This window comes from Gossypium raimondii, chromosome 7 (assembly GCF_025698545.1).
Source record: "Gossypium raimondii isolate GPD5lz chromosome 7, ASM2569854v1, whole genome shotgun sequence".
NCBI lineage: Eukaryota > Viridiplantae > Streptophyta > Magnoliopsida > Malvales > Malvaceae > Gossypium > Gossypium raimondii.
In genome coordinates, this window is record NC_068571.1 from 48,641,870 (window position 1) to 48,662,354 (window position 20,485).

At 28.3% G+C, this 20,485-nt stretch overlaps 2 protein-coding genes across 2 annotated transcripts; both read left to right on the top strand.

Annotated features, from left to right (window-relative positions):
* Positions 1–10,811: 10,811 nt before the first annotated feature.
* On the top strand, positions 10,812–11,781 carry LOC105785390 (ethylene-responsive transcription factor ERF105). Its single transcript, XM_012611470.2, has one exon. It carries the CDS (start codon positions 10,908–10,910, stop codon positions 11,568–11,570), a length of 663 nt encoding a protein of 220 aa, XP_012466924.1. The 5' UTR covers positions 10,812–10,907; the 3' UTR covers positions 11,571–11,781.
* Positions 11,782–14,855: 3,074 nt separating this feature from the next.
* On the top strand, positions 14,856–15,846 carry LOC105785381 (ethylene-responsive transcription factor ERF106). The gene has a single exon (XM_012611460.2). The coding sequence runs from the start codon at positions 15,085–15,087 to the stop codon at positions 15,679–15,681; it is 597 nt and encodes a 198-aa protein (XP_012466914.1). The 5' UTR covers positions 14,856–15,084; the 3' UTR covers positions 15,682–15,846.
* Positions 15,847–20,485: the final 4,639 nt, after the last annotated feature.

Consider the following 20,485-nt stretch of genomic DNA (forward strand, 5'->3'; position numbering starts at 1 on the left):
ACGATTAGTTTAGCTCAAAGAATAAGATTATGACCAAGCAAAAGGATGACTGATCTTATTTGAAAACAAACGAAGGTTGTTTTTTTTTTTTTTTTTTCAAGTAGCTTAGGTTTCTCTCTCTCTCTCTATATATATGACATTGCAAAGGAAGGTTGCTCACTTGAAGAAGGTAGTGAAAGAGTTTGAGGCAAAGTTGAAAGAAATATAAGAGGGAGTTGGGTTGTACTGTTGCAGGAAGTATATATAGTATAAATGAGACATTAATGCTCACATGCTATTTGAGTTTAATTTGTAAAATTCAAATTCGATTTCGTAATTATCAAGCTCAAGCATCTCAAGATATCGTTCAAGTCGACTTTGAACATGATAATACTCAATTCTAACAACTAACAAGCCTAATCGAGCTATTCTTTTTAATGTATTTTTATATTATGAAATTATATCATTATTCTTATTATATAGAAAAAGTTTCTTGAGTTCAAAAATTGAAAAATGAGCTTAATGAAGCTTAAACTTGAGTAGCTCAATTGTGTCTCAAGTTGAGCTCAAGCTTAGATATTGATGTTCATCAAGCTCGAGCCTATAGTATCAAGCCTCGAATTCCCAGTCGAGCTTCAGCTTGCCACTATCTATTTCCGCTTGACTCATTTACACCCCTCGTAGGAAGTCTACTTATTGTTGGAAGTTGGGGATGTTTTCATACGGTAGAGACATGGTTTTTGCTTTGTTTCCCACAGGCAATGCCGATTGTTGATACAAGGTTTAGTGTTAGGAAATTAGAAATAGTTCACACGGAGAGTCAAGAATCAGTAATGGTGGTTTGAGAGTGTTTGAAGAGTTGTGAAAGTAGTTTGGAAGAGTTCCGCTAATCCTTCTTCAAAAATGGACTGAACTTATAGGTTTTGTTGAGATTCAAATAAAAAGATTGATATTTTATAGAATTTCAATAGAGAAGAAAATAATAAAAAATATATATAATTGAAATATGAAAGAAAAAATAAATTACTACAAATATATTATTTATGTGTATTGAAATTGTGACATAGGTGTAGGTCCTTTAAATTTTAAATAGGTGGAAGTGATTTTCACGCTTTTCTTCCTTGTACGTTATAAAATGCAACTTGTCAAAAGCAAGGTATAGCTGCTTTTTTTTAATTAATTGATTTTACGATTATGATAGGGCCTGCCCCATTGTCTTCACTCTTTCTTCTATTACTTCAAATTATTTGCCGACCCAACTCTGTCTTATTTGTTTTTTTTTTTCTATTTTAATCTAAATATTAATTGTTTTCTATATAATTTCTTAAAATTAAAAGCATAGAAATTAAATTCCAATTTTATGTAGAGTACATTTTTAGCCTCTGTTTTTCTTGAGAAATGTATGTTTGGGTAAATTACAAAATAAAGTCAAGTTAACATCAATATCAATGGACTAAAAATCGAATAATTCAAATTAAAACTAAATTAAAATTTAAACATGATAACAACATATGATGGGACTAGTTACATATGGCAATTGCACGTGATAGGTCTCAAATATAAATACTCAAAGACACATAGCTCAATTTTTATTAACGTGTCAAGGCCTCATTGGTTCTATAATTTTTTTAATTTGTACTTAATATGCTATTTATGTGCAGATTTATATACTAATTAACACTAAATTATTTGTCATTATTCTATTAAAAGTTTTAAAGACAAATATGTATAGTTAATTTTTTAATAAGTAATTAAATTTTTAATGGTATATTAATACATAAACAAATTCTACACTAAATAGTGTATTAAATATTAATATTTTTTATAAAATTAATTGTAGTTCCTTTTCACAACAATTGTTATTATTTTTTCTTCCATTAACTAATATAAAGTGCGTGATTCACGTTACGTTAATTAATTTCGTCGAATTTGATTTTCCTTTTTATAGGAAATTTGGACGAATTGTTGATAACTTCATAAAACAACAAAAATTGATTGAGGAGGTAAGACTTTTATATTATATTTGTACTTTTATAATTGTTTTCAATGTAGGAGGATGTGGGTTCGAGTGTGTTAAAGCGTACTATCCTTCTATTTATTAGTTGTAGATGAGCTATAAATAAATTTGTGTAAAAAAATAAATATAATCAAAATTTATAATAAAATTATTAAAAGAAAAAAAACTACGTAATAATGTAAACAGTTGTTTAAAGTTTGATGTTCCTAAGTCAATGATTTTGAAATTAGTTTCAATTGGTTGAATCAATTTGTAAATTTAAAATTTTAAAAGTAAGTAAAATAAAATTAGAAAAAATTAAAAAATACAAGTGTAAATAAATATTAATAATGATGTAAACATAAATTATGTACTCTGATTTAAGTTAATTTTTTTTCACCTTTTTAAGTATTTTGGTGGATTTTGTTGGTTGGTTTAATTATTTGAGTTGGATAAGTTGGAGGGTTTTTTTTTTTTTTCGATTTGAGTCATTAATTTGGGCTAAAAACATAAATAAATTGGTTCACCCGGTTTGTGATTCGTGATTCAACTTTGGTTTTCAGTGGTTCATTTTTAGAGGCGGAATCAGAATTTGTTTTAGGAGGTCATGTAATTATGTTATGAAATTTTATAGGAGTTAAAATGTGATTTTACCATTATATTAGCTAATATCTTTATAATTTTAAAGGTTTAAATTAAAATATATCATTTTGAGGGCCAAAATGTAACTTTACCATTGTTAATTAATAATTTTATATATTTTAAAGAATAAAAATGTGATTTTTTAATTCTTTTAGGGGGTAGGGCCAAGGCCTCCGCTTGACCCCTCCCACCACCCCAGTTCACTCTAAAATTGTTCTAACCCTCTGTTCAAACATGTATAGTAATCGATCTTGATCCAATTTAAACAACATTCTTTAAATAGAATTAGAAAAAAAAAGCATTGAAAGAGCTGCTCTCCCTTTTAAAGATTTGGCTCAACTCAATTTTGAATTTAATCGAGATTCAAAATAAATTACCAGATGACAAAAAAAAGTCAAAGATTGAATATAAATACAATCAACCCTCTCAATAACAACCACGTTTGTTACCCAAAATTTTTCAGTTATAGAGATAATAATTGTAAACTTACCATAAAATTCATATCGTGAATTTCCATCTAATAAAGAAAGTGAGAATTGTGTTAAAAAAAAGAATGTGAGAATCAAATTAATAAAATTAAAAGACATATAACATATGCATGTATTACTACTTTTATGCATTTTTTTTTGTAGAAAGAATAAGCTAAATACAATTAGCCATAATAATCCTTACAGAGTTCATCAATACTTTCTTGTAGTAATCTCGTAGCAACTTGTTTGGTTGGACTATCGTAAATACACAATCCAAGTGGGTCATGGTCGCCTAGAGCTGCCATATTATCTGCAACTATATGAACTGAATGTGGAAGATACAATACCTTAATATTCTAGTCCCTTGCTAATTGATGTCTGATAATTTGCAACAAACTCGACTTGACTCCCTTTGCATGCCCATTAGGAGTATCAACCGCAGTCAAACTAAATTAAATATAAAGTTCGTAAATCTAACAAGTTCAATTAATTAATATAAGTTATCAAATTAAATTGATTAATTTATAACGAGTTACTAAATTCGAGTGACTAATTTATAAGTTTACGATATGTCAAATTAATAGTAGAATATTTAATTAGGGAACTTAATAGTTTTTGAATTGATATTTTAATTCCACTCATTGAAAATTATTTTCAGTTAATAAAATACGGTTGATATATTTTTCACGTGAAATTTAATCATTTTATTAAAATAATATTTTAATTAAGATCATTTTCATTTAATAAATGATCATTATGGGCTTGCTTATATGAAATAACTATAATTTTAGTTAAAATTTAGACCATATACAATTATAGAGAACTAATTGAATATTGATCGTATTTCATAATTATAAATGTTATTGATATAAGTGAAAAATTGTTATAAATAATTAAAATAAGAAAAAAAAGTATTATTTCTTTTAGAAAGTCAGAATTCAAGCGTTGATAATAGTGAATGCATGGTGGTCAAGAGGTTTTGTTTGTTGGTTAGTTATAAGTGGCGTGCGGTAATGCCCATTGGCCATGCCTTCGCGCGCCTTACGTACCTTCGACGATCCCCCGCGTGGCTTTCCTTATGTCACTTCCCAGTTCCAGTTCCAGTTCCACACCGCAATTTTATTTTCTTTTTTCTTTTGGAAATTATCAATATATTATCAATAAATTATCAATGTGGTTGGCCTGATCAGGTTGTTGTCAGGTTTTTTTCTTCTTCTGCTTTTTGTTTTTTTATATTTTTTGGTAAATAATTTTTTTTATAATATTTTAGTAAATAAAAAAGTTATAATATTTTAGTTATTTTTATTTTTTATAATAATTTTGTAAAAACCCTTTTTCTTGTATGATTAAAGTATTTTTATGAAGATTAAATTTTTCGAATTTTGTAGTCATCCTTTCTAATAATTTATTTTTATTTTAAAATTAATAGTAAAATTTAATCAATTATAAAAGAAGTAATGGATGTTGCTTCAATGGACAGCTATATGTAAATGTCAATGAGTTGACTAGTTGACGATGACTAGACTATTAACTAATGGTATGGGGTACAAAATGTTCATTTATTTTAATATTAACATTCGATAAGTTAACGTATAAAATGATTAAATTTAAAATTATCACAAACTGTTAAAATAAAAGGTCCATTAAATGAATTTCAATAACTGAAACTTTTACAATTATTCATAATGTTTTCTCTGTGCTGAAAGTGTTGAATTTCAATCATTTCTTTAACAATTTATATTAATCAAAATCAATATTCTTAAATTATTTGATGAATAAAAATAACCCCAATCTTCCCTTCATAATTGCACATTTATATACTGTGAGTTTTTTCCCCAAACATTTTAAGATTCCCTTAATATGATATTTGATATTTTTTCTAATTTAGTATTTAATTTTTTCTCAATTTGGTATTTAGGTTTGATATCTAAATTTTTAAATGATACACAAATTGCTTCAAAACACAGACGGTGTTAAAAATTCTTGTTATACTACAAAAATATCACCAGATCGAGGAAATTCTGTTAAAAAGTTATGCATTGAGCTATACTAGAAATTAATATTGAATAAAATAAATTTTAAAACCCAAAATAAAAATAAAATAGATTAATTAAATTAAAAGTAATTGAACATTTAAAATGCATAAAAAAAAACACCATGCCATTTGCCAGATGACAAGCATGGATTGATTTTTTACTACCCCGAAAAAATAGCATGATTAGTATATTGGAGTAATTTGTATGACATTAAATAAGTTCAAGTGCCAAATCGGATAAAAATATTAAATATTAAATTAGAAAAAGTGTCGAATCCATATATCAAATAAAAAAATATCAAATTTAAGTACCAAATGTTATATTAAGCCTTTAAATTTTTACTTCTATTATCTTAAATATATTAATTGATTAGATGTTATAAAAATATATTTAAAAATGATTACATCCAATGTTTTTCAAATATGATTAAACAATTTAAAACAATAATAATTCAGAGTTAAAAAAAGTTAATTTAAATTTGTATAGTTGATTATGTTTTAGCTCGATTAGTATGAGTATTGTTGTCAATGCAGGAAGACGTAGGTTCGAGTGCGTTGAAAGTTGAAACGCATTATTCTCTTATTTATGTCTTAGGGAGAGACTATGATAAGTTTTAGACATTGTGTCAAAAAAATATTAAATTTGTACTGAATATAATGATTAATTAATTACAATACACATTTCATTATAGTACAAATTTTAGTGTAAAATTACGAGAGTAATTACTTGTTTGATTATGTAACAACCCGATAGTCACGGGTATTGGAAAGTGTACTTTCGGGTCTCTGTTTTCGTAAAACGGATTCGTAAATATTTACTAAAAACATTTACGAAGTTAGTTGTGTGGTTAATTAGGTTTTGATTAGGTGAATTTGTTTAAATTAAGAGTAATTAGGTGTAAGGACTAGATTGCATATAGGGAGAAAGTTGAATTATAGATTAGAGGAAAAGTGAAGGGACTAAATAAGAAATTAAGCCATAAATTGACAAGTAGATGGTGTTGGTAAATTCATGTGTAATAATAATAAACATGTGTATTTAATAATAAAATATGTATTGCTTATTAATTAAGTAAATATATATTATTATATTATTATAATTAAAACAAAATAAATAAAAGAAAAGAAAAAGGAATTGAAAAGAAACAGAGAATAGAACGAAACAGGGGAAAAGAAAGGAGAAAAGTTAGGGTTTCAAGGGTTTAAAGTTCAATTGGTTAGTTAATTTAGTCCATTTTCTTGTAATTTTTATATTTTGAAATCCTAGTATTAAATACTACTTAACCTATGCTGAAATTTTAGAAATTTTTGGATTTTTAGATGTTGTCTATGTTGAATAATTTGAGTATTAGGGATTAATTTGATAGATTTTTAAGTTAGAATTGAGAAAGGGATTAAATTGTGGAATAAATTATAAGTTTGTAAAAATTTTGAAATTTAGGAATTTATGTGAAATAGGAGTTGAATTTAGTATAATGTGGAATTTGCATGAAAATAAAGAACTAAATGCGAAGAATAAAAGTTAGTCTCGGTTTAGGGACTAAATTGAAATTTAGGAAATATTTGAGTAAAAATTAAAATATTAAATATTAAATATGAAATTGAATTGTGGTGTATTGATGAATTTTAATTGTTTTAATTCCGTAGCTAACGTCATATCGGAATCATCGACTAAAAAGGGAAAAGATAAAGTCGATGTCGAATAGCTCGAAATTTCCGGTTTGTATTTCTATAATCTAAAACTAGTTATTAATTGTTGTTTTTTAATTTAATGTATATGGTAAGTGTTGAGGTGAGAATTATTGTGTTTTGCAATTGAAATGGATTGGTTTAATATGTGATGAATTTATTTAATTTATATTGATTGAATTGGTATATATATTGAACATATTGATTATTTGAATTGAAATGAATATTGGTTGTGTTTGAAAAGTGAATTGGAACCTTATTAACTGTATCGGGCTGAGTCGGATATAGATGACATGCCATAAGATTGGAAGAGTTCAGGGATTTCTTCGACTTTGAGTCGATGAGACGCTGGGTGTCAATTTATTACTTCGGATTAATTCGATGAGGCACCCGAGTCGTGTTAATAGGGGTAAACATATAATAAAGTTTTATAAGTGATATTTAAATGGCATGGTATGAGAAATGAAATTGAAAATAGAATATGAAATATGTTGTAAATACATAGAATACATGAGTTAAATACTCATGAATTGAATATGGAATGAATAGTGTCATTGTTTAAATGATATGTGAACAAATTATGAAAAGTTATTATATAGCAAGTGATGAAAATTGAGTATGGTATATAATGATGTATTCATGAATTGAGTATTAATGCATGACTAATGTCATTGTACGAATAAATATGGTTTGATATGTGAATAACCATTTATATAGCAATTGTGCGAATAGGATATTGTTTAATAAAAAAATGATAGTCATGATACTAGACATTAATACGTCCTTATAATTTAATTGTGTTTATTATATTATCATGTCTTTAAATATTCGGATTATAGAAATACCACTGAGTTTTACTCAGCGTACGATTTTGTTTTCCGTGAGCAGATTAGGTACAGTAATTTTGAAGAGTTGTAATTGATGTTGTGAGCATCCATCTCATCATATCTCCAAGTGCCAAGAGGGTATGTTTCAAAATTTTGAATAAAAAGTCGCGTACTTAGGAAGATCAAGTGTGTTCCAAGTAGTAGGGACAAAAATATAATTTATGAAAACTTAATTTTTTTAAATGTTTAAATATATTAGTGATTAGCCAAAATCACTTTGGTACTAAATATAATATTCCTATATTAGGTTCCTTGGATCAAACCGGGTATAGGGTGTTACAGATTATTATTATTATTATAATAATAGAAGGAATAATAATAGAAGGAAAAGTCTTTTATTACTTGTGTACTACAATAGTTAGACATAAAAAAATAGTTAGTGTGAATTTAAACATGGAATTAGAAATATGAGTAAAAAGTCTTGTAAAATAAGACATCTTTAAAATAAGTGAAAATTTTTCCTTCTCTTCGCTAGAAAAAGTCATGGGAGTGGCTAAATATTATCGATTGAATTAGTTTTGTGCTAGCTCATATACTAAAACATATATAAAAAATAATACTCCAACCAAACGTAACATAAAAAGTTAAATTCTATGAAATAAAAAAACATTTTAAAGAAAAGATTTTTTTTAAATTGCGGTTTTGGTTAACAATTTATTAACTAACAAATCTTTCATTAACAGTTTACCCACGAAAATCTAGAGTCATATGTTATTTGATAGTGTTGAGTCGCTTGTCAGTTGTGTTGTGAATCGTGATTAAAGAAACAACTGTAAAAAGAAAGTAACAACAATGCATATGTTACACGGTTGGAAATCCCTTCCTATGTCTATCAAGCCTTACCCTTCCTATGTCTATCAAGCCTTACTCACAGAGTAATCCACTATGAATGAATAGTACAAGATGTGATTAAGTTCAACTTACTTACCAAGTTCCAATCTCATTTCTACACATTTAATTAGATTCACTCTTCCACTCAAACTTTTTCCTTGAAAGCTTATTTACAAACTAAATAAAAAAAAAAACAATTTGTTTACAAAATATCTTCCCCTTGACAAGTTCTTATGATGAGCAAATAGTGCTTTTTTCAACTCGTAGCCAAAGCAACGAAACAAGTCTTCAATATATATATAGATAATGCAAAATTTGTGAATCTTCCACTCGTATGATCGATTAAAGCTCCTTAAAATTGTCTTAATCAAATGCTTTCAAATGGTATAATGATTGCTCTTAAAATGGTATCACGTTAAATATCTTTCGCGAAACATCTCTTAAAACACAAGACGATGATCGTTAATCAAAATGTTAAGATTATTTATTTTAAGGAAGAGATAAAATGTTAATAACCAAAATTGGGTATCTATAATGTTATTAAATAGGACGGATTTCAACTGCTTCTTGAGAAATAAAAGATGTTGCTTGTTCAGCTTTCTCCATTGATCTTCTCTACAAAGGTTGTGATGAAGGTGATCTTTGTCTCTAATTTTATGAGGAAGAAGGGCTTGGTTGTTGAGAGAGTTACTTTCGAGAAAAGGTTCTCAAAATCTTACCGCTAAAAAAAAAATTTAAAAGAGGGTAAGTTAAAAGGTGCTAGAGTGTGAACTTCGAAATGTTGTTCGATACTTCTAGACCTTTAATAAAATTGATAAGCATTAAAGGTCAAGCAAGAGTTGCATTGTGGTTCCCACATGATGCATCGTGGGGGACACAAGATGATTTGTATCAAGTGTCCATCTATGCATAGGAAGTGATTTGTCTCATAAATGTTTTTAATCCATCATTCTAAACCCTTACTAGTGGGTTATAAATTATTATTATTACATTTAGAAACGTGGTAATTAAAATTCTACAAACATTGAAAATGGTAATAGCTTTGGTTTTGGAATGGTCAAAAAGTTTGCGTAGGCAAAACTTTCAACATTGCTTTGGCAAAAAGTTTAGATTTTACCACCATTCCAACAGCTTTTGAAAGTCCACGGCACGTGCAAACACTAAATCCAAGTATTTGAACTTGATAGCTAAAGATCAAAACATTCTTGCTTACAACATCTCAAATCTCGTTTTACTTTTATGCATAATATATTTTTTAAAATTATTAAATTAATATATTTAGTAAATTTTAATATTTAATTAACTCATATACATATATGAACACAATGCTCATTTTAATTTTTGGAAATATAATTAAATTACTTTACTAATGAATTTAAATTTTATAAAAATAAAAATCAGTATGTCACTGTCGGTAAAACATGACATATGGTTTCATTACACACTTACTTTTGATTAGTCCCAAAGACATTTTATGTTTTGTAAAAGTTGTGCGATCATTACCCAGATTTTATCCTTCTTTCTCGTTTTCTAGTTCTTATTCTAGTCCAAGTAAAACCCTGATGAATTCAATTTTATTTTTAAATTTATAATAATTTTAATTCTTCTATCCTTCAATTTAAGGATTAACAAAATATTCATCTCATTACAATTATAATAATTTGTTTTGTTAATTTACGTAATGATAATTTAAAAAGAAAAAGTAGAATTGTCAACTATTGGTTGGGTGTACAAATTTCAGTTAAAATCGAATTAACCGACTGAATCAATCTAATTCGGTTGGAAGTTGGTTAATTCGATTTGAAATCGAATAATTAACCGAACTTAATAATTAATAATACAAATTATATGTAATTTTAATTCGATTAATTTAGTCAAATTAACATTATCAATTTATTTTTTATATGTTTTATACTTATTTAAAAATATATAAACTTTGGTTAATTCAGTTCAATTAATTTTTTAAAAGAATTTTAATTGATTAACAATTAAATGATTAAAAAATTTGTTAATTCAGTTAACCATTTCAACAGGCTAAATATTACATTAGAATTTTCAAATTAAAAACAAAATTAATAATTTTTAGATTTTTAAAAAATATAAAAATTGAATCTGTATCTAAAAATGACGTGAGAGGGGTAGAGGAAAATGCCAAATTGGATGATATTAATGTAACCTCCAGTTTGGACCCATGGTTAAAAGTAGAGGATACTTCCCGTGTCTATCCTGGAAACCTCCTATGAAAATCTCTTTATTCCCATCTCCATGTATCTTCTCCCCCTTTATATACGAACCCACCGCACACTCTCTGTTCCACTCAAATCCATCACCTTCTCCTCCAACTTCACTTCCATTTTATTAATTTTAGCTTCCCAAAAATGGCTTCTTTCGGAGAAACACCATCTGATTTAGAACTCATAAAGCAACACCTCTTTAATGATTTTCCTTCAATGGAAACCTTTCTTTCACCTCCTCCAACACCACAGTTTCATAAACAATCCACCCTAAGCCAACGTCGTCCTTCTATTAACGTCACAATTCCACCATCGAAAGTTAACATAACCTCCGCCGCCACGAAAGCCATCGAGGAACATGACGAGAAAAGGCATTACAGGGGTGTAAGAAGACGACCATGGGGTAAGTTCGCAGCCGAAATTAGAGACCCTAATCGAAAAGGTTCTAGAATTTGGCTCGGAACTTTCGAAACCGCCATCGAAGCCGCTAAAGCTTATGATAGAGCTGCTTTTAAGCTACGTGGAAGTAAAGCCATTTTGAATTTCCCTCTCGAAATCGGAAACTCGAACTCAACTGAACCCCAACCCTCGAATAAAAGAAAAAGAGAAGAAGAAGAAGAAGAGAGGAGGAAAGTGGTGAAAAAGGAGGACGTAACGGAAAACGTAACGACGACGGGGGTATGTTTAACGCCGTCAAATTGGAAAGGGTTTTGGGATAGTGAAGATATGAAGGGAATATTTAGTATTCCTCCATTATCACCTTTATCTCCGTTTGGCTATTCCATTTCAGGACTCGCCGTTATGTAATGATGGTGGTGTCGTTTACTAAATAAGGAAAGGTTGGTTGACGTGACGGCTTGAATCATCTACTATAAACGGAAAAGTTAACGGCCGTCAAGAAATAGATTAACGAAGAGGTGTGTGTTTTGGATTAGTATGAGTATTATTAGCGTATATAAGCTAGAGAATGCCAAAGCCTAAGGTTTTTTATTTAATTAAAATTGTATTTGTTTCTTTATTTGTTTATTTAATGAAATTATTATTTTATTTTTACAAAAAAAAAAAAAGAATCAAACCTTTGTTATGATTAATTAATTAAGATTTATGTAAGGGGTTTTTGTTAATTATTTGAACAAAATATAATTTTTGGATGGTTACAGAATATACATGAATTTTGATCTGGTGTAATCATACATATGAAACTTGAATTGTGACTCTTATGTTTCATTTTAATTCAATTATACATATGTAAAGAAATAAATACATATATTTATTTTCATATTTGATTAATATAATTGTTTACGTATCCAATACGTAATTCAATAATTTGTTAATATTTTATGAAAATTTAATCAAATTATAATTTTATATATAAAATAACACAAAATCTAAATTAATGTATAATATATATTTGAAAGCAACTATATACGGTAACATAAGAATGGGATTTTATAAAAATTCAAAATGGAATTTTAAAGAATATATCATAATTACAAGTTGGGATATGAAAGTTAATGAATACATCACGCAATTACATTTAATAAAATTTAAGAAAGTAGGTGAAATTAATATTTGTTCCGTGATGAGTAATAATTTTGTTAATATAAGATAAAGATGTTTAGTGTAAAGTATAATTAAAATTGAAATGGTTACAATCTATTTAGATTTGAGATCATATTGATAGAAGAAAAGTCCCCATCTAAAGTGAAGTTTTAATATAATTGTTGGGATATATTAAGCTTAATTATGATTTAATATGCAATATTAGTGTAAATTTTGATGTTGTTATTTTTTTATTTGATTTCATTTTCACAAACTATTAATAACACCATTTTGTGTTTACATATTATATACACAAATAATTATACTTGTCTAATATAAAGATAAGTTGATGTATTCATATTTGTAATGTGTATAATTGAATCAAAATCAAACGTATACATTTGAACTAAAATCGAGTTTGATGTGTATAATTGTACGAAATTAAAGTTCATATATCAAATTATACATTAAATTAAAGTTTGTGTATAATTTTAATATTTATCCCATAATTATTTCAACATTAATTTGGAGTTGGGAGAACCGAACAATTTTTTTACTTAAACATAAGTTCTTTGTTATTCTGCATTCAATCGACTATTCATTTTGTTTTCAAATTTATATATTTTAGATTAAATTCCTTTTTATTGTTTTTGGGCAATTGGAAGCTCATAGTTTACCACTTGAGAGGGTTTTTTTTTTGTTGGTATAATTAGGGTATTTTTCATGTCCATTTTAAGTTTATGAAGATTAATTTTTTTAGGATTCGTGATAGCTCTTCTCAACAATATTATTTCTATGTTTGAACTTGAATTTTCTCCTTAATTACTTTAATTGGTTTGGTTATTAAGAATAATGTATAACTTTGCTTGCACGAGACAATCTCTAATTTTCGTTAATGTCTAAGGTGCGATGTTATTATAGTGGAATCTTGTGGGGTTCTTTTTAAAATCATCAACAGTGGTTAAAAGACTGAAATAGAGAAATTATAGCGGTTTGATTAAGCCATCCCAAAAACAAGGAAATTATGCTAGTGACCTGAAACCTGTCAATTACCGAAAACATTACTTTTCTCTAAAAATTATATGCAACACATTTTACAAAGTGTTTTCTAGTAACATGGCAAAGAGATGCATGCAAGATTTGATTATGGGGTAGGGGTAGAGGTGTGCATGGGTCGGGTCGAGCCTGGCTCAACTAAAAATTTAGGCCTGTTTGTTAGGCTTGGCCCGAAAAATGGGCCTAAAATTTTGCCCAAGCCCAACCCGGATAAAAATGTTAAAACTTGAGCTCGACCTAGCTCACCCATATTAATTTTTATATTTTTTTATATAATTTTAAAAAATATATAATACATCAAAAATACTAAAAACATCAAAATAAATATTTCACAACAAATTGAAAATAAATTTTAAAAAATATGTATACTTAAATAATACTAAGATAGATGCAACTTAAGAAGCAAATGACTCTAAAATAATAACAAAATTAACAAATGTTTTTAAAATAATAACAAAATTAGCAATAAAATAAGTTTTATACAATATCCAAATAATAACAACAAAATAGTAACAACATAATAGTAAAATGGTAGCAAAATAAGGAGAAAACAATAAGAAAATAATATTTAAAAAAAGCAAAAAAAATTGTCATTTAGTGAATTTGGGCTGGGCCGGGTCAAAAATGCCTTACCCCAGACTTGACTCATTTTTTAAACGGGTCTTATTTTTTTATTTAAGTCCATTTTTCAAGCCTATATTTTTACCAAAACTCTCTCATATTTTAGGCTGGCATTCACTTGTTCATGGTCTAGGTAGGGGTCTACTTAGCAAGTGGTAGAACAAGTACTTTTTGTCCCTAGGGATGTAAGTTAGCAAATTAGAAACAACTAGAAATAGCTAGCTTTGAATCCGGTCATCTTACACACACAATTCATAATGAAGCTGTCAAATAAAATGACAAGAGGGTTAGTCGGGGTGTGGATCCCTCCAAGTAGCCAGTAGCCACTCTAGTTGCAAAGTGATTTGTCTCTTAAAATGTTGCATGTCCACTCCCTCAATTTACACCATAGCTCCTTATCTGCCAAACATATACATGGATAAGACTTGAACAACTTGGGAGGTCCCAGCAACCTCAGGACATATATATATATGACATGGGCAATCTTTTTCACTTCAGTTGCTGTATCTAGAGCCAACTTGAAGAACTCCTATTAAAAGGACCCCATTTTTGGGCTGCTTTAATTGTCAAAGGATAAGATCATCCCTTAAACCGTGTGCAGAAACAGTTCCAAGCTACTGCGGGCAAACCAAAACACTGAGAGATAAACCAACGGGCAATGCCAGGGCTGGGATTTTTATTTATGACTTTGTTTAATATTCAACGTTTCGATTTCGACAAGTGGGAAGCCAGAATTTGTTTTTGGAGACCTCGAATTTTAATTTTAAATTTGAGAGAGTTAAAAATGTAATTTTATCATTATATTAATGTAAAATTTTATAATTTATGGAGGGTTAAAATATAAATATTTATATTTGAAGAGATCATAATTAAATTTTAAATTTTAGGAGAGATAGGTGCTCTCATATCGTAGTATGCTTGCATGGATCCAAAGGATATTTTTCCCCCCAAGGTGAGTCTCACACTTGAAAAGGCTGTCAATTTCCATGGCGATGGGATAGGGAGATTTTGATCTTCACTGTATAAATAGATCCTCACTCACTCCCACATTTCAACTTCATATCCAATTTCATCATATACAAATTCCTTGTAAACTTTAACAATGCCGGCTACCTTTGAAGAATCAACAACTCTCGAGTTCATTCGACAACACCTTCTCGGTGACTTTGCCACCGTCGATGCTTTCATAAACACCCTCGATTTTTTCCTTTCTCACCTTCAACCCCAAAGCCATCAACTCCCTGAAATCTTCACCCATGGTGTAGAACCAGCGCCGATAACAAAGGAGTCATTCTGTGAAGAGAAAAGGCATTATAGAGGTGTACGAAGAAGGCCATGGGGAAAGTTTGCGGCGGAGATCCGTGACCCGAACCGGAAAGGGATTCGGGTATGGTTAGGGACTTACGATAATGATGTCGATGCTGCTAAGGCGTATGATTGTGCTGCGTTTAAAATGAGGGGTCAGAAAGCAATACTGAATTTTCCACTTGAAGCCGGAGAGGGAAGCCAGCCTCCGGCGGTTACTACCGGGAGGAAAAGGAGGAGAGAGAAGAGAGTTTGGTTGCCGGAAAGTGACGTCACATCGCCGGGAAGTAGTGAAATGGCTTGGGAGGTGAAGGAAGAAGAGGGTGAGCTTGATGATGATGATCGGAATGGACTGTCTCTCTTAACTAGAAAACGTGTTATGGTGACATGTTAGATAATGTATTAAATGCCCAAATGTATTTTATAATAACGTGATCAATATTACTAAATAGAAATTAGGGGAGTTAGATGAGATAGTAAATGACTCTCCTACCTTAATTAGAGGTTAAGAGTTTAATTTTCACTTTTAGTATAGAACAGCTTTAAAATTCGTGGCCAACATCTACTCTTTAATGGACCTATAGAATGCGGAGAATTAGTTATTCAACTCACTCCAATAAATAACCTGATAAATAAACAAAAAAAGGTAAAAAAAAGTTACCGATTAGAGTTATGTTTTTTTTTTGAAGAAAATGTAAGAATTCAACAACTTATTGTACAATGAATTGTATATAAAGTTGCAATTGAAGTTTTTGTGGAGAGGAATATGGCACAATGTTGGTCTTAGTTGGTTTTTTTTTTTTGGGATAAATATTAAATTCATAAATGAACTTTGGTTTAATATACAATTTGATACATTAATTTTGATTTGGTGCAATTATACATATAAAACTTGAATTGTGATTCATATATATATTCAAACTTTTATTTTGATTCAATTATTCACATTTATAAAAGCGAATGCGTACATTTATTTTCATATTGGATTAATATAATTGTTTGTGTATGCATTGTATCAATGTAAAATGGTGCTAATTCGATAATGTTGTTAGTGATTTGTAAAAATTTAATCAAATTAAAAATTTATATATAAAATCGCAGAAAATTAGAATTCATGTAAAACATTACACATTGCATCAAAATTTATGTATCTTTTTAATATTTATCCCATTTAAGAATTAATTACATAGATTTTATTTTAGATATTTTTAAAAATAATACATTAATTTTATTGAATTATGAAAAGGTTAAAATTATATTCCACAAGTCCCTATACTCTTCACAAACTTAAAATTTAGTCTCCTACTTTTCATATTTCAAAATCTAGGTTTAATTGTTAAATACATGAAGTATGAGATTGGACCTGAATTTTAAAATCAAAAGTAAAGGGACTAAATTCCTATAAATAAAAGTAAAAAGACTAAATCTTTAAAAATGGATTTAAATGACTACATTATTTTATGATGTATATATTTATTATTCAATAATTTTAAAATTTTCAATGAAAAGAAAAAGGTATGATGATATATGTAGGAATTTCAGTGCAAATTCATTTTCAACCATGGAAAAGAGTAATGCTTAAAGTCTAGATATTATTTGGACTATGTTTTGCTTATACAATAAGGCTCATCTATGCTACCCAAAGATATTTATGATTCTTTCTACATCAGTTTTCTATAATTATAATATAATTACAAGCATATGGAGATTTAGACATGAGAATTATTAAACTAAAATATGTGATGGAAGTTAAAATAGATGATAATTAAAATATTTTTAAAAATTTATAATTTCGCGTCTATTTTATGATTTATGAAGTTTATAGTTGTCGCTTCAAACAATGTTGTTTTTAATATTTTAACTCGCGTTCTTTCATTTGGAGCGTAATGTATCTTATTACTTTATTTTATGATGTAATATTATTCTTCAATTTTTTTATTGTAGATAAAAGTATAAGTTGTAAATATATCAACTATAATTCTAAAAATAATTTATTTAATTTATTAAATCTAAAATTTTAAAATATCTCTTTTGAATTTTCTTTTGTTAGTGCGTGCTATGAATGAGTAAAAAATGTGGTTAGAATAAGTAGGAATTTTAGTGCAAATTCATTTTCTAAGTTTATGGTATATTTTTCAACTATGGAAAAGAGTATTGCTAAAGTCTAGATATTATTTGGACTATATTTTGCACATGTATGAATTTTCTCATTAGAAGAGGTGGGTTTTCTCTAAAATTATTAACAATATTTTCTTAATCTTTAAATGATAAAATAAATGCGTTTTAACATGCTTAAATCATCTTCTTATATTAACAATAATGTCAATACCAACTGATCAAAAGAAATATTTACACGCACAAACCTGTCAACTATATGAATAATAAATTGAATTAATTTTAGGTTGATTCAAATTGAATTAGATTAATTTCGATTTTTTAAAAAATCCTAAAATCATTGGAGTTCAAAGAGAGACAAAAGAAGTCATTGTAGAGGAGTCCAAAAGGACTTGAGAAAGTATCACCGACTACGAGAGGGGGGAGCAGGAGAGCCAACCCGATAGCGTAAAGCCATTGGCAATGCACAGAGGCTCTCCAAAGTCGTTCGATGGTCAGGAAAAAAAAATAAAAAGTAGATAATAGATTTGAATAATCAAATTCAAATAAATTATTTTCTAAAAACAAAATAGTTTCGGATAACGGATATTTCGTTATTCATAAAAGTAAAATAAATTTGAATGGTGAATACTCAATGGTTCATATTGTTCTTGTTAGTAGTTTGCAAGGTTGGGATTAATCCCATATTGCTAAAAAATGTATAAGTTGAAGGGTTTATATATGATGTTCATATTGAGGATCAATGACTAGTCTAGATAAAGTAGGTTCTTATTCAGACTCTTAGGTATTATTTTGATATTCTATAATAATAATAATATTTTTTATAATTGAGGAGGAAAATGAGATTGTTTAAGATCAAAACCAAACGCTCAGACTTACAATATAATACTTTGTTGTTATCATTAGATTAAAAGGCTATTTGACAATAATTGTTATTATATGTAAGGTGGTGTTAGCTACTATTATATTGAGTTATTGGTGCAGGTGCTACGTCATAACATTGTGTGCAGATAAGCGCAATATTGATATTGCTTACTACTCTTGTATGGCAATGTGTAAATATAAACACATAATTAATAGATAATAGTGCGCTAACCAGTTGCGAGTGATGGAGATGTACTAACAACCGCCCCCATCACAGCAAGTTGCAGACTATTAAATAGCCGACTTATAAAGATAAAAGAGAAGAGGGATAATATTATTATCATCAACCCTTTATTCATATGATCTCAGTATCATAAATTTCAACCTTTCATATCCATTTTCGATTCTTTGGATTTCCCAGCTTGCTCTCATAGTGGAATGATAGAATATATAGCTTGATGGGGACTACTAGACTCAAAAAAGTCAAAACCATGTGCATCTTTTTATAAATCAATTTACCTATTATCAAAATTTAAAGATATGTCTAGTAATTCACGGGAGTTACTATTTAAGATAATTTAAATTTGACATGAGACATTGGATTTAAGAAAACATGGGTAATAGTAAATTATGTTTCAGTTAATATAATGCTAAATTGAGTAGGGAGAAAGGGATAACAATATTGTTTGAATCAAATTCTTTTTAGAGTAGTTGAAGTTTTTTTTGTTGATATTTGAAGACTAAATTCAAATTCTAATATAATGGTAAATTATAAATTAATTCCTTTAAAAATTTATAATTCATATCTAATCCCTTTGTCTTTGTGAGAGAATCATGGCAAACTTTAATGGGAAGACCTTTTTTCTAAGTTTGACTTTCTTTGGATCACTGATTGCCTCCACAAAGGCACATTTAGGCTAGTGTTTCACTGAAATCTCAACGCAGCCTCAATGCAGTTACAAACTCCAAAAATGCTATTTTGCTTTGACTAGAGCCAAAGCCTTCAGTGTACCTACACCAGTGAACCAAGAAGCCTTTTCCTTTGACAAATATAACCATATTTTTATCTATGATTTTCCCTTTTTATCCTTTTCATACCTAACCTTATTTGTTATCAGGTTTGGGAAGCCAGCCGCTGATATTGCTACTGGTTTCTCCCTCATCTTTATTATGATGACTACTTGTTTGACTACTATTCATATATTTAGGTATTGATTACATAATATTGAGTGGTATGGTGCTCCAACTTGTGCTTTGTTCTTGCTATCTCATTTTTGGATACTGATTGAGAGCATTTTTCTATTCTGTGCTTATTGTATTTTTTATGTTTTTTTCTGTCATGATCTTGCTTTCCCCAAGTAGCATAGATACATCTGCAAATGACAGTAGCATAGATACATCTTTCTTGCTGTTGCTCCTTCAATGTTTCTTTTTACTGCAATTTGAATTCTGGATTTAAGTACCCATTTTTTTCGACAAAAGAATTTAGATATCAATGTGAAAAGATGCGTATAATTTAAAGACTAAATCATGTCAATTTTTTATATATATATATATATATATTGCTTATTGATTGGGATGGGATTGACCTTTTCAAGTTTTGCTCAATTTGGTATTACATCTTAGAGCACGTTTTGATTTTGATTAAGTTTTACAAATTAAAAGTATTGTTATTGATATGAAACCCTTTTATGTTTACACAAATAATTATAGTTAATTAATGTGAACATAAATAAAGTGATTTGTTCTTTTCCGACTGTACACAATTGATTAAAATCAAAATTTCAAATATGTAATTGAATAAAATCATGCACATAATAGTACTAAATCATAATTCATATATTAAAATACACTTTAAATCTAAATTCATATATAATTTTAAAATTTATTGTAAAATTTAAATATTAAACCTTATGGAAAAAGAAAAACACTTCAATTTCAATCCAAACTATTACATAACTCCTCATGTTATACTAATTAAGACAGTTAAAATTAGGTAAAAATATTATAAAGTCTTATAGAAGTTCCAAAAATAATTATAAAATTAAAAGGAGGGTGCTTTGATAATTCTCGCTAAGTGGGGCAAAACAAACTCAAAATTTAAATTGAAAACCCACCCTCACAAAACTACTCCTATAAAGTTGGATTGGATCGGAACTCGGTTAGCATTATTTTGCCATAAACGATACCTGGATATCACTTATCATGAGCCAATAACA

Bases quoted from the DNA above. Each gene is read 5' to 3' on its own strand.
- LOC105785381 (XM_012611460.2), top strand. From the start codon at position 15,085: ATGCCGGCTACCTTTGAAGAATCAACAACTCTCGAGTTCATTCGACAA.
- LOC105785390 (XM_012611470.2), top strand. From the start codon at position 10,908: ATGGCTTCTTTCGGAGAAACACCATCTGATTTAGAACTCATAAAGCAA.